The following is a 16,041-nucleotide window of genomic DNA, read 5'->3' as shown; positions in this document are numbered from 1 at the left end:
AACAAGGATCTAGAAGAACTAAAGAGCAAACAAACAGTGATGAACAACACAATAAATGAAATTTAAAATACTCTAGATGGGATCAATAGCAGAATAACCAATGGAGAAGAACGGATAAGTGACCTAGAAGATAAAATAGTGGAAAAAACTACTGCACAGCAGAATAAAGAAAAAAAATGTAAAGAATTGAGGACAGGGCTTCCCTGGTGGCGCAGTGGTTGAGAGTCCACCTGCCGATGCAGGGGATGTGGGTTTGTGCCCTGGTCCGGGAGGATCCCGCATGCCACGGAGTGGCTGGGCCCGTGAGCCATGACCGGCCGCTGGGCCTGTGCGTCCCGAGCCTGTGCTCCGCAACGGGAGAGGCCACAATAGTGAGAAGCCCGAGTACTGGAAAAAAAAAAAAAAAAAGAATTGATGACAGTCTCAGAGACCTCTGGGACAACATTAAATGCACCAACATTCAAACTATAGGGGTCCCTGAAGAAGAATAAGAGAAAAAGAAAGGAACTGAGAAAATATTTGAAGAGATTATAGTTGAAAACTTCCCTAATATGGGAACGAAAATAGTCAGTCAACTCCAGGAAGCACAGAGAGTCCCATGCAGGATAAATTCAAAGAGAGACATGCCAAGACACATATTAATCAAACTATCAAAAATTAAATACAAAGAAAAAATATTAAAAGCAGCGAGGGAAAAACAACAAATAACATTCAGGGAATCCCCATAAGGTTAACAGCTGATCTTTCAACAGAAACTATGCAAACCAGAAGGGAGTGGCAGAACATATTTAAACTGAAGAGGAAAAACCTACAACCAAGATTACTGTATACAGCAAGGATCTCATTCAGATTCGACGGAGAAATTAAAACCTTTACAGACAAGCAAAAGTTAACAGAATTCAGCACCACCAAAGCAGCTTTACAACAAATGCTAAAGGAACTTCTCTATGCAGGAAACACAAGAGAAGGAAAAGACCTACAATAACAAACCCAAAACAATTAAGAAAATGGGAATAGGAACATACATATCAATAATTACCTTAAATGTAAATGGATTAAATGCTCCAACCAAAAGACATAGACTGGCTGAATGGATCCAAAACAAGACCTGTATTATATGCTGTCTACAAGAGACCCACTTCAGAACTAGGGACACATACAGACTGAAAGTAAGGGGATGGAAAAGGATATTCCATGCAAATGGAAATTAAAAGAAAGTGGAGTAATAATTCTCATATCAGACAAAATAGACTTTAAAACAAAGACTATTACAAGAGACAAAGAAGGACACTATATAATGATCAATGGATCGATCCAAGAAGAAGATATAACAATTGTAAATATTTATGCACTCAACAAAGGAGCACCTCAATACATAAGGCAAATACTAACAGCCGTAAAAGGGGAAATCGACAGTAACACAATCATCGTAGGGGACTTTAACACTCCACTTTCACCAATGGACAGTTCATCCAAAATGAAAATAAATAAGGAAACACAAGCTTTAAATGACACACTAAACAAGATGGACTTAATTGATATTTATAGGACATTCCATCCAAAAACAATACACTTTCTTCTGAAGAGCTCAAGATTCTTGTGGAATCTTCTCCAGGATAGATCATATCTTCGGTCACAAATCAAGCCTTGGTAAATTTAAGAAAATTGAAATCATATCAAGTATCTTTTCTGACCACAATGCTATGAGACTAGATATCAATTGCAGGAAAAAATCTGTAAAAAGATACAAACATATGGAGGCTAAACAATACACTACTTAATAACGAAGAAATCACTGAAGAAATCAAAGAGGAAATGAAAAAATAACTAGAAACAAATGACAATGAAAACACAACGACCCAAAACCTATGGGATGTGGCAAAAGCAGCTATAAGAGGGAAGTTTAGATACAGTCCTACCTTGAGAAACAAGAAACATCTCAAATAAACAACTAACTTTACACCTAAAGCAATTAGAGAAAGAAGAACAAAAAAACCCCCAAATTTAGCAGAATGACAGAAATCATAAACAGCAGATCAGAAATAAATGAAAAAGAAATGAAGGAAACGATAGCAAAGATCAATAAAACTAAAAGCTGATTCTCTGTGAAGATAAACAAAAGTGATGAACCATTAGCCAGACTCATCAAGAAAAAAAAGGGGGAAGACCCAAATCAATAGAATTAGAAATGGAAAAGGAGAAGTAACAACTGACCCTGCAGAAATACAAAGGATCATCAGAGATTACTACAAGCAACTATATGCCAATAAAATGGACAACCTGGAAGAAATGGACAAATTCTTAGATCTGTGAACCTTCCGAGACTGAACCAGGAAGAAATAGAAAATATGAACAGACCAATCACAAGCACTGACATTGAAACTGTGATTAAAACTCCAACAAACAAAAGCCCAGGACCAGATGGCTTCACAGGCGAATGCTATCAAACATTTAGAGAAGAGCTAACACCTGTCCTTCTCAAACTCTTCCAAAAGATAGCAGAGGGAGGAACACTCCCAAACTCATTCTATGAGGCCACCATCACCCTGATACCAAAACTAGACAAAGATGTCACAAAGAAAGAAAACTACAGACCAATATCACTGATGAACATAGATGCAAAAATCCTCAATAAAATACTAGCAAACAGAATGCAACAGCACATTACACCATGATCAAGTGGGGTGTATCCCAGGAATGCAAGGATTCTTCACTATAGGCAAATCAATGTGATACACCATATTAAGAAATTGAAGGAGAAAAACAATATGATCATCTCAATAGATGCAGAGAAATCTTTCAACAAAATTCAACACCCATTTGTGATAAAAACTCTCCAGCAAGTAGGCACAGAGGGAACTTACCTAAACATAATAAAGACCATATATGACAAACCCACAGCCAACGTCGTCCTCAATGGTGAAAAACTGAAAACATTTCCACTAAGATCAGGAATAAGACAAGGTTGCTCACTCTCACCACTATTACTCAACAAAGTTTTGTTTAGCCACAGCAATCAGAGAAGAAAAAGAAATAAAGGGTATCCAAATCAGAAAAGAAGAAGTAAAGCTGTCACTGTTTGCAGATGACATGATACTATACATAGAGAATCCTAAAGATGCTACCAGAGCTAATCAATGAATTTGGTAAAGTAACAGGATACAAAACACTCTTATTTACCATTGCAACAAAAAGAATAAAATATCTAGGAATAAACCTACCTAAAGAGACAAAAGACCTGTATGCAGAAAATTATAAGACACTGATGAAAGAAATTAAAGATGATACAAATAGTTGGAGAGATATACCATGTTCTTGGATTGGAAGAATCAACATTGTGAAAAAGACTCTACTACCCAAAGCAATCTACAGTTTCAATGCAGTCCCTATCAAACTACCACTGGCATTTCTCACAGAACTAGAACAAAAAATTTCACAATTTGTATGGAAACACAAAAGACCCCGAATAGCCAAAGCAATCTTGAGAATGAACAATGGAGCTGGAGGAATCAGGCTCCCTGACTTCAGACTATACTACAAAGCTACTGTAATCAAGACAGTATGGTACTGGCACAAAAACAGAAATATAGATCAATGGAACAGGATAGAAAGCCCAGAGATAAACCCACGCACATATGGTCATCTTATCTTTGATAAAGAAGGCAAGAATATACAGTGAAGAAAGGACAGCCTTTTCAATAAGTGGTGCTGGGAAAACTGGACAGCTACATGTAAAAGAATGTAATGAGAACACTCCCTAATACCATACACAAAGATAAACTCAGAATGCATTAAAGACCTAAGTGTAAGGCTAGACACTATTAAACTCTTAGAGGAAAACATAAGCAGAACACTCTTTGACATAAATCACAGCAATATCCTTTTTGACCCACCTCCTAGAGAAATGGAAATAAAAACAAAAATAAACAAATGGTACCTAATGAAACTTAAAAGCTTTTGCACAGCAAAGGAAACCATAAAGAGCACAAAAAGACAACCCTCGGAATGGGAGAAAATATTTGCAAATAAAGCAACTGACAAAGGATTAATCTCCAATATTTACAAGCAGCTCATGCAGTTCAATATCAAAAAAACAAACAATCCAATCCAAAAATGGGCAGAAGAACTAAATAGACATTTCTCCAAAGAAGATATACAGATTGCCAACAAACACATGAAAGAATGCTCAACATCACTAATCATTAGAGAAATGCAAATCAAAACTACAATGAGATATCATCTCACACCGGTCAGAATGGCATCACAAAAAAATTTAGAAACAATAAATGCTGGAGAGGGTGTGGAGAAAAGGACATCCTCTTGCACTGTTGGTGGGAATGTAACTTGATACAACCACTATGGAGAACAGTATGGAGGTTCCTTAAACAACTAAAAACAGAACTACCATATGATCCAGCAATCCCACTACTGGGCATATACCCTGAGAAAACCAGAATTCAAAAAGAGTCATGTACCACAATGTTCATTTCAGCTCTATTTACAATAGCCAGGAAATGGAAGCAAACTAAGTGTCCATCAACAGATGAATGGATAAAGAAGATGTGGCACATATATACAATGGACTATTACTCAGCCATAAAAGAAACAAAATTGAGTTATTTGTAGTGAGGTGGATGGACCTAGAGTCTGTCATACAGAGTGAAGTAAGTCAAAGAGTAAAACAAATACCGTATGCTAAGTCATGTATATGGAATCTAAGCGAAAAAAAAAATGTCATGAAGAACCTAGGGCCAAGACGGGAATAAAGATGCAGACCTACTAGAGAATGGACTTGAGGATATGGGGAGGGGGAAGGGTAAGCTGGGACAAAGTGAGAGAGTGGCATATATACACTACAAAATGTGAAATAGATAGCTAATGGAAGCAGCTGCATGGCACAGGGAAATCAACTCAGTGCTTTGTGACCACCTAGAGTGGTGGAAGGTAGGGAGATGCAAGAGGGAAGAGATATGGGGATATATGTATATGTATAACTGATTCACTTTGTTATAAGGCAGAAACTAACACACCATTGTAAAGCAATTTTACTCCAATACAGATGTTTTAAAAAATAAAAATAAATAAATAAATTTATAAAAAAGAAAAAAGAGGTAAGGGAGGCCATATTATATGGGGCCTTGTAGGTCAAATAATAACTTTGGGTTTGACTGATTGAGATGAAGAGTCAGTTCAATAAGAGCAAAGGCATAACAACATTTGACTGATATTTTGACAGGATCTGGCTGCTACATTGCGAATAGACTGTAGACGTTGGCAAGGGTGGAAGCTGGGAGACCTGTTCGGAGGTTACTGTAACAATTCAAGTGAGAAAAGTGGTGGCTCAGTTGGTAGCAATGCCAGTGGTGATACTTGTTCAGAGCTTGGTGAAATGTTTGCTGATAAGTTGGTAGGGAGTGTCAGAGAAAGAGAGGAGTCTTGCTTTTTACTTTTCTTTATTGGTAAATGCAAGTCATAGCTTTTGTTTAATATAATGTAAATGAAACCGTCTGCACCAGCCGTCAAGTTTCTCTTCCCTATTATACTGGGTATTTTAGTTTACTTTGCACGAAATTCAGCATGTTGTAATTGAAATTACTACGCAGGATGGGAAAGTATCTTAACAATCATTTTATTAAATTAGAGCAAGAATTGTCAAATTATAGCCCCAGGGCCAAATCTGGCTCATAGCCTGGTTTTGTGAATAAAGTTTTATTGGAAGACACACACTTTTTTTTTTTTTAACATATGTCTATGGCAGCTTTCCTGCTACAAGAGCAGCAGAGGCCCACAAAGCATAGAATATTTACTGTCTGGCCCTTTATTGAAAAAAGTTTGCTGACCCTTGGTTTCAACCGTTGTGTAAGAGTTGTGCCAAAATTTTCCTCTGATCTTTTTCCAAGTATGAAGAAGAAATTTAAGAGGGGACAGGAGGTGACAGTAGAGAGAACAAAAAGTTAATATTCAAATGCTATCACCAGTGTATTTCTCTCCCTTATGTTAGTCTACCTATTTCTTTGCTATGGGTATCCACTTTCCCCTGATCTCTGATGTGCTCTGTGTTGGGATATAAGTGCACATAATTGGCCCGGGGCTGGGGGGCGGGGCTGGGGAGTATGTTCTGCTCAACAGTAAAGATTTACTATAGGAGTGAATCTTGGCTGCTAGAGACTACACTGTTGAATTTCACAGTCTCGATAGAAAATAAAAAATTAGTACCAGCATCAGTGTGAGCATCAATCTTTATGAAGAATTTGACTCTCTTCTTATGACTTTGTGTAATCCTGTGATGAAATACAAATAAGTTAAACCCACAATGTTGTTTGCTTTTTATAGGTCTATAATGACGGATTTATACTACCTCAGTCAAACAGATGGAGCAGGTGATTGGCGGGACAAAGAGGCCAAAGATCTGACAGAGCTGGTCCAGCGGAGAATAACGTATCTTCAGGTAAGAAGGTTAGGTTAAGAAATTAACTTGAGTGAAAAAAAGGAGAATCATAATAAAACTAAAAGTAAGAGTTGCTGTTGGTTTTTAGTCTTCCTAGCCCTCACTTTTTGAAAGTATTTGTTCACTCATTTTACCTATTTATTCAAAAAGACTCTATGTTATGCCTTGAGTGGAATACAAAGATAGCTAAAAGAAGGTCCCTGCCCTAAAGGGGGGCTACTTCTGACATACAGACATACAAAGACTACAGTGCAAAATAGGAAGTGCTGCAATTATGTGAGAGATTAGATGAAATGCTCATTGGAGGAACATGTCAGGGATAGCTATGTGGAAAAGGTATTATTTGAACTGAGCTGTAAAGGATAATTAGGTAGGATTTAGATACCCAGAAATGGAGAAGAGCATACTAGCTGGAGCATATGATGTAAGTAATGGTCCATACCTGGGAAAGAACAGTACAGGAACCCAATGAGAAATAGAATATTTTAGTTTGTCTGGAGTTTTGGTTGTGCAAAAAGGAGGGTTGGAAAAGGTAGGTTTGGGAGCCAGGTTGCAGAGGTCCTTGGGTACAGGTTAAGCTTTATAGTGCATAAGCAGTAAATGGTTGCTGAACGATTTTATTTATTGTATAAACATCATTATAACAACAAACGGAAAATATAAATCAAGGGTAAACTCCAAGTCCCAGGCCCTTTTAAAAATATTCTCTTCATTTTTTGTGTGTGTTCTCTTCTAGCTCTTATTAATATGCTTACCCAGTGTTACATATTTATAAGGATAGAATTGATTTACTTTTGAATTTTGTTTTTTGCTTAATATGCCATAAGCTTTTTTCTATTTTGGAGTCACAACAAGCTTTTGAAAGATTTTTATACATAAGAGTGGCATGATGAGAGTGTTGCCTTAGTGATATTAATCTGAAAAGTAGTATTTTGCTTGAACTGGATTCATTGTAAGAGACTAGAAGCAAGGAGAGCGTTTAGGATATGAGGACCATACTGAAGCTGAGAAATACTGAGGTGTGTGGCAGTTTGCATTGGAAGTGAAGAGACAAATTGGAGAGAGTTTAGGAAGATCGAATTGATAGGCCTTTCCAAGTAGCCTAAGGAGTTGGAATGAATGGGGTAATGTGTCATTAACTGAAAAGAAACTTAAATCAAGGGAAAACAATGTATTAGTAAATAGAATTTTACACTTCAAATGCTTGAAGTTGAAATGATCATGCTCATCCTTTTCTAGTACTATTGATGGTATATATACTTTCTGTGTATAATCACTCTTTTCCTTTTAAGGTTAAGGTGCCTTATAAAAGCAAAATAATAGCCAGTGACTTTATTCTGTATATTTTAAGATGCACATTTTCCTATACTTAAATAGGAAAAAGCAGAAAATCAGGTGTTTCAAGAGATCGTTAAAAACAAAACTGATTTTTGGCATGCTCTCTTGGTCTCATACCCCCATGGCCATTCATCAGAGGTGTCTGTAGAATGAGAAACACTTGCCTCCTGTAGAGAAGAGGTAATTATCTCCTATCAACTAGAAACTCATTCAATGAACTGTAAACAGCTGGTGGCTCAGAACTATCATCCTTATTTGAAATGGAAATAACTCTGGTTTCTGAGTTTCTTCCATTTCCACATATTCATTAAATCTTCACACCACAAAAGTTATATTTAAACTATGATTTGGCCATAGTTTAGCACGACCCCCAACCCGCCAGTAACAAGTACCTGCCACTTGCTTTAGTTTCTTTTTTCCTCTTCGTTTTTGAGTGGCCAAGTGTTTTCACCAGTAGTGTGAATTTCATCTTCTTTGTGCTGATTTCTGTGGTTCTGTTTTAGAGAATTTCATTTGTAAATCATGCTAATGATTTAAAACTATATTGGCTTTTAAAATCTTTCAGACTTATAGTAAAACATCGTTTCACGTGGACCTTAACTTCAGTTTCAAATGTTAATTATTTAAGAAATTCTTACTTTCATGCTTTTTTGTTGGAAAAGAAAATGCAATTTTTAATTTTAAAGGAGATGGGGAAAATCTCAATAGGAAAAGCCATATTTTAGAAAAATATTTTTCTTTAAATATTCAATGTATTTATGATCATTTTTTCCACTTTTGAAGTTAAGAACTGTATTTGTAATGTATGATTTTTCAGAGGTTAAAGATGCCAGTCACTCACTCATCAACTTCTCTGGATGGAGGTGAATAAGGGTCCTTTCACCCATTCCAACAAAATTAAAAATACGTATTTGTAAGGAATGATTTCTGACTTGAATTTTTATTCCTTTAAAAAGAATGGTTTGTCACTGGTTTAACTAAATGGATTAGAGAGTTTAATCAGAAGAGTTGAGCTATTTATACAGTTTTTTTTCCGTTACATGTTTTCTTGATATTCAAATCTATCGGTGTTTCCATACCTTTACTTAAAGTGAAATGCTACTGTAAAAAGACTATTTAAGCAACTTAGATTCTGAAAGACTTCAACGGGGCTTAGAAAATAAATAGTATACTAGGAAATAAAGCTAAAAAGGGGGATAAAGGAGAAAATCTTTGACTTTTGGTACCTGTATTCAGAATAAAAATAAGCACTTCATATAACTTATTGATGGAGACTTTAGAAGGCTCTCCTTATTTAGCCATCAGCCAGCTGTTATATAAAGATGATAATAATTTGTATCTAAGTAGAAAATAATAGGGAAAAGGTATAATAAAAGCAAATATTTTTAACATTTTTAATCTCTTTGGGATATTTTAGTCATTTAAATACCTTATTGTATTCTTGATAAATAATTCAGATTATTTTATAATTTACTTTCAATTCGTTTGTATAGTTGAAAACATTTTCAGTTTTACTAGATTTTTACTTATACTCATGAAGCTTATTGTCACTTCTCATTATCACCAACAAGCATTTTTTTAAAATGCTGATTTGTTTAAGGTATAATGCAAGACCTAGTACAAAGAAAAAAGCCTAGATGAAACCCTTGTCACCTGCTATATAAAAATTAATTAATTAATTAATTAAATTTTTAAAAAAGAAGCTTGATTTCCAGAAGTGGTGGGGGGGGGGGGGAACCTTGTCTTAATCCATAATAGGCGTCACTTTAAATCTAAGCCTTTCTTTCTGCAGTTATCCAGTCCTTTGAATTGAGCAAATACCATTATGTCTCATGAAAATCCTGCTTGACTTACAATCATATAGTACAGTTAAGTTTGGTCTCAATTTTAGATTTCCATTCATTTATTATCATATACCTTGGTTTTACTTGGGAGAAGCAATTTCACAAGATACTGGAAAATAAAAAGAAACTAGGGCAACTGGACTTCAGTGGGACAAAGTTCTGTGGTTGTCTTAATTAAGATTATTTTCTCTTTAGAGTTGAAGGCCCTATGGCATGGTATAAAAAGACTAAACTGACTAAAAGATTATAATAATCTTATTGAAGACAACGCCAAGTATACTATTAGGCTCAAGTAGAATGGACCAAGCAATTCTCTTAAGGTCTTAATCTTTTATATATTTATCTGAAAAGTTCTTCAACCATAAAGTGAACATGAAATACTGTTAAGTCTAAATAGACCACAAAAAGGATACTTGTTCATATATGACAACTGAAACAAGCAGGTAAAGTGGCACCTTGTTTGACCTCAGCTGAGAACTTGTGCTTTGGGAGGCTCCCAGTTTTCACTATATTGCACATGTTCACAAGTGACCTGAAAGCGCCTCAAGTATTGATTTTGAGGTTACAAATAAATTTTAGCGAGTAGGAAATTTTGGAATCCGTGGATAGTGAGGATCAACTATTTATAATGAAAAAAGTCCCAACAAATTATAGATTTTATGAAGTTGACAAATACCACAAACACAAAACTCCAGAAGAATAAAAATTTTTATTAACTGCCTGACACTCTTTATAATATTGTTTCCCCACATTTCTTGGCTGCATACTCTGATTACAATTTGTAATATTTTCTCTAAGGTGAATTGACAGTGATTTTGTAATATTTTTTATAAAGAAAAAGGGAAAATTAAATCAGATTTTTCTCTAGCATGGTTGATCAAAAAGATTTTTTAATTATTAATATTTGTGATACATACATTTGCAACTTCACATACAGACATATGTTGTGTTTATAGTACTGCTATAAGCTTGTGCCCTGCATACAAAGGAATTCATATAAATTCTGTTTCATGTGATTCTCATCAAAAACAAGTATGCGACATATACTTGTTTTATGCTGCATTTTAAATTGTATACGCTACATTTTTGAGGTTATTAATGAGAGAAGAAAACTTTTGTGTTGACTAGGCATCACTGAGAACTGACTCCACTTCTCTTATTACCTGATACTTCTCATCCTGGGCACCATGGAGCACGTTCACATCATAGTGCAACCTCTTGCCCTGTACCTATATTTATGTCACAGAAATAACTGTGCACAAAAGCAACCATGAACCACATACATGTATCCCTCTAAATCTAAACTAAGTGAATCCCCAGCTTAATTTTCCCATAAGAGGACCCCAGAAATGTTGAAGGCCACTTCATTTCCACCCAATACTGACACCAACACTGGGGAAGTGAAGTGGATGGGAGGGAGTTTCAAGTGGAATGAGACATCTATCTTAACTCATTGTAGACAAATTTTGCAAATTTTGACCAGGTGAACACACTACACAAGTCCCCCTTCTCCCAGGGCCTTTGAAGGGACCTGTGTAAATGAGGATCCCTGAAGCATACTGGGACCGAGTCCAAGCTTGTTCTGCTCACTACACGACAGGCCAATGAGCCAGAGACAAGGAATACAACTTTATTCGGAAAGCCAGCAGACCGAGAAGATGGCATACTAGTGTCTCCAAAAAACTATCTTATTGGGGTCTGGTTGCCAGTTTCTTTTATAGAATCAGAGAGGAAGATGCAGTGAGGAAGTAAAGTAACAGGGCTGTTTGTCTTGCAAAACATCTCCTGACCAGCCTTGGTGAGGGGATGTATTAGTTTCCTCTTTCTTGCAGCCATTTGCAGGTGGACAGGGTCAGATTGTCTCCCTGTGAGTTGAATAGCAGAGGGGCAGTGTTCCCTGAGGCAGGCCATTATGTATGATTATAATAACAAAAGCAATGAAAAGCAAAGGTTCAAGTCAAAGAAACAGATCCAATGTGGAGTCTGTTTAGCTCTTTCCTGTTACAATACATCTCAGTAAATCCACTCCGACCACCAGAAAGCTCTTCTCATTGAAGTAGGAGGGAACCTGAAGTCCCTTTAGGGGGTTCTCAGTTCTGCTCCAAAGACAGAAGATTACCCAAGAACACTAATGGTAAGAAGCCTGAAATAGAGAAAGACATTGCAAAATTAGATGAAAAGTGATAGATGCTGACTGTTAAGATTGGCTGGGTTCAGTCTCAAGTACATAGATACAATAAAGACTACGTTGCCTCCAGTTAAAATTTTGCTTTAGTTTGATATTGGAACAGCAGCTTTCCATTAAAGAGTGCTAACCTCTGACTTGGACTTTCACTTTCACTCTCCAGTACTCCCTGGAGTATGCAGCACTTTCTCAAATTGACCATCTTATAATTATCAGCCTCTGTTAACTGACTGCCAACAACTTTTGTGAAAGGCAGCTATGCTGTAGGTGTGAGTCCTGGTTACTGTAGACCAAAACTGAGTGGCCTATCCCCTGACTTTTTCTGTCTGTTCAGTAAGCCTCACTGTACCTTCTCCTGCTCCCTCCCCGTAATTGCTTAGCTCAGGATAGAGTATTGACTAAGAATCTAAGATCAAATAAGTCATAACTTGGGCTCAGTGATGTCATAAAAGCATACAACTACATGTCTGTGCAATTAATTATAATACATATAGATATGCTCTGATCCTAGAAAATGGGCATGATAGTTCTCACACATCCATCATGGTACTGTGGTGGCCTTTCTAAAAGAGCTTGGATGTTTTATGTGGAATGCGATCATAAATCTGACTTACCTAAACCAAAAATGCCAGTTGTGATAAATATCAGGGGGTGGTGTATGTGACTTGCATAGCTCACATCACTTCAAAAACCCATCTCAGAAAGGTGTGCACTGTTTCTTGTTTCTCTATGGAAAATTGTAATTCAAGTCATTACATTGGTATTATACTGGGCTCAAGGTTTGGGTCAGTCATTTTGAAAATAGATGGTAAAACATCCAGATATCTCAAGGTCTCATTAAAGACCTTAAATTGGGAAGGTGAAAGGGAGCAGATATTTCTTGTTCTTCTGGTGCATTAAAGGAAGTTATGAGGATGAAGAATGTTTGCAAGCTGCCATTTCTAAGCACTTTCTGTATTGGTAGGTATTATGCAAAGTAACTCTCATGAGTCAGGTGTTGTTATACTCAGTAAGCAGGAGAATAAATTGAGGATTAGAGAGGTTTGTATAACTTGCCAGTAAATGGCAGAGGGAAAAGGAAGAGTCTTACCTCCAAGTCTTTATATGCACCATTTAAGAAGTGGTTTGAAGAGGCAGTGTTTGTTTTTTCGTGGTGGTTTGTTGAAGGTGACCAACTGGGTATAAGCTTCAGGGCTGCTTGTAATATTGGCTGGTGAAGCCACATCCTCTTTTGCATTTACCCATCACTAGCAAATGGGACCGTGCTACAGAAACCTTGAACAAACCTAGATTTCTCATGTACTTAGTTAATAAATGTTTTGTGCCGGTCTCAGCCTATTAGAAAGCCATGTTGTGGTTGGACTGGCCCTTGTGGTTCTTACTATGATTGCAAGACACCCGTAAGCAATAATCATCAGGAAACTGAAATAAATAAAGGTTTATTACTTACACGACCTGGGAATTACATATCACACCTGGATCCATACAGCCAGGTTGTGTGTGTGTGTGTTTTCCACTTCTTAAGATGATTTTCTTCGTCATTATCATTATAAGAGATTACCAGTTGTGCAAATACACAGAAATTTGCAGAAGTCAGTAGAGAATATAAATTTCTTTTTTCAGAAATGAACAAATCTGAAGAAAATAGGAGGTTGGTAATATGGAAATCCTATGGAAAGTGTGTTCTAAAAGTCATTATTATCTTTAATCGTAACAGTTGTCGTGAGAGGTGATTTTCTCTCTGGATTAGAAAAAGTTTAACACAGTTGTGGTAGAATATAAAATTATGTGCTAAGTAGATTAAAACTCAGAGGTGTGAGTAGAAAGCCTGATTATTTCACAGAAGAAATGTTAAACATATCCTGACCTGCCCATTATATCTATCATGCATCTTTCTTTCCAGCTGGTAAAAAATGAATATCAGTTGTTCCCATCCAGTTTTCAGTTTTGTTCTATATGTAGTAGAACAAATCCTTTAATATTCCGAGTATGTTTATGGACTAGTGTTACCAAACCAAACTTGGGTCTGCTCACCTGACACGCAGCAAAGCCAAACTAGTGACGCTGGGTTGTGATGAAAAAGAAAGTACAGTGTTTATTGCAGGGTGCCAAGCAGTGTGTGAATGGGTAGCTCGTGCTCAGAAAACCTGAACCCTCCAATGGCTTTCTGGGGAGGGTTTTTAAAGGCAACATTTGGGGTGTGGTGGTTGCAGCTTGTGGACTTTCTTGTGATTGGTTGGTGGTCAGGTTTCAGGAATCTTAATCATCAATCTTCCTGGTTCCAACTAGTCTGGAGTCTGTGTGCTTGTGGTCACCATCTACCACCTGGGTGAGGGTCTTAGTTTTTGCAGAACAACTCAAAGATATGCATCAGATTGTTAAGTGTATATCCCTTGAGGAGGAACTATGGCTCTGTTTTACAATCATTATTTTTCTTGCTGCTTTGTTTCTGCTTTCCCTCACTTCCCTAATTAGTAACTGTGTTGAGTCTGCTCTGTGGAACTCCGAAGACCTAGGAGACTGAAACCTTTTTATACAAACAAGAAGTGGGGGACAAAGAGGGGTATTAGTACTGGGGAGGGCCCCACAGGGTCCTGCTCAGTTTCAGTTCCCCTTTTCTTTGATACTCCTCAATCCTGAGGGGGAACATGGGCAGGACAAAAAAGAAATACAGTTTTGGGTAGAGAAGTTAATCATACATTTGGCAGGGGAATTTGGTTTTAAGGGGACTCAGTTTCACTAGGTAAAACTAGTCGTCAGAAAGATGAGTCTAGATTTTAGCAGCTCACACATCAGGAAAATAATGCTGCTTGTTTAAATAGAAAGTAATGTGCGCATTGGAGAATCTCCTTAGGTTTATTGAGGGACTAAATCTATGTGACTCACAAATGATAAAAGGTCTCAGAAGTTTTATCAAAGTAGTGTTACTGAGTCCAAGCTCACGCTGCCCGCCGCGTGACAGGCCAATAAATCGAGAGACGAGGTGTTGAGGCAAGGAATACGACTTTATTCGGAAAGCCCACAGACCGAGAAGATGGCAGACTAGGGTCCCCAAAAAAACCATCTTATAGGGATCTGGATGCCAGTTTCTTTTATGGAATCAGAGAAGGAAGTAAAGTAAAAAAGGCAGAATAGAGAGAGAGAGTCAGGGAGGAAGTAAAGTAAAAAGGGCCACCAGTCTTGCAAAACATCTCCTGGAATGGCCAGTCTCGGGCTGGGATGTGTTAATTTCTTCTTTCTTGCAGCCATTCACAGGTGGGCCGGGTTCCCTGAGGCAGGCCATTATGTATGATTATAAGAATAAAAGCAACAAAAAGCAAAGGGTAAAGTCAAAGAAACAGATCCAACATGGAGTCAAAATTGGCTCTTCCCTGTTACAGTAGAATACAGAATAGAACAAGATATAATTTCCTATATCCTTAGGGAGCATGTATTCCTACTCATCTTATCTGATGTTGGTTTTCCTTTTGCCACCCTATTTTTACAGATTTTACTGGCTTAAATCAGAGGTCAGCAAATTACTGCACTCTAGCCAAAACCACATCAACTGCTTTTGTAAATAAAGTTTTATTGGAACATAGCCATGCACATTTGTTTATATATCATCTATGACTGCTTTCAGGCTACAGTGGCAAAGTTAAATAATTGTGCCAGAGAAAATGTGGCCTGCAAAGCCAAAGATATTTACTGTGTGGTTCTTTACAGGAAAAGCTTGCCAACTGTGGCCTAGACAGTGATGGAAGTAATTCTTAAATATTTTTGCCTTCTATTTTCCTTTATTTCTTCCTCTGATTCCTTCAATTACATATGATCTCTTGTCTGTATTTGAGATGTCAGCTCTCTGGGCATATCCCATTGTCAGCCACCTGCTGAAGCTCCTCTCCCAAACAATTAGTTATTTTTCCCATTCATTAGATCATGGGACTAGATATGAGTGGTATGTAAGGACGCAGGAATATATACTCTCTGCTCTGTCACAAACTTTGGGCACTATCTGTTCACTTAAAATCATTAAGAGCACGGTGATCCTCTTAAGACATACTAAGGAATAACGTTAATGATGGCAAAGCTTTCAAATGCAAAATGATGCCTGCTTAAATACTGGAACAAAATCTTAATTTATTCTGAATAATATCAGGGTCTACAAGAGGGGATTTGAAGCATCTGTGCTAATGAAATCAGTTTTCATTGTACTTTATCTTCAATTTCTTGCATGTTGGAAGTAG

The 16,041-nt window shown here is 37.0% G+C and overlaps 1 protein-coding gene across 7 annotated transcripts in view; it reads left to right on the top strand.

The window, feature by feature from the left end:
* FUT8 (fucosyltransferase 8) overlaps positions 1–16,041 on the top strand; it is a 350,097-nt gene that overhangs the window by 249,783 nt on the left and 84,273 nt on the right. For all 7 annotated transcript variants that reach the window (XM_059059069.2, XM_067028315.1, XM_059059067.2 and 4 more), the window contains one exon: positions 6,334–6,448. In XM_059059069.2, coding sequence (XP_058915052.1) covers positions 6,334–6,448 — 115 coding nt within the window. The remainder of the gene's footprint in view (positions 1–6,333; positions 6,449–16,041) is intronic.

This window comes from Kogia breviceps, chromosome 3 (genome assembly GCF_026419965.1).
Source record: "Kogia breviceps isolate mKogBre1 chromosome 3, mKogBre1 haplotype 1, whole genome shotgun sequence".
NCBI classification, from domain to species: domain Eukaryota; kingdom Metazoa; phylum Chordata; class Mammalia; order Artiodactyla; family Physeteridae; genus Kogia; species Kogia breviceps.
The sequence above is the reverse complement of the archived record's forward strand: the minus strand, read 5'-3'. Positions and strand labels throughout refer to the sequence as shown.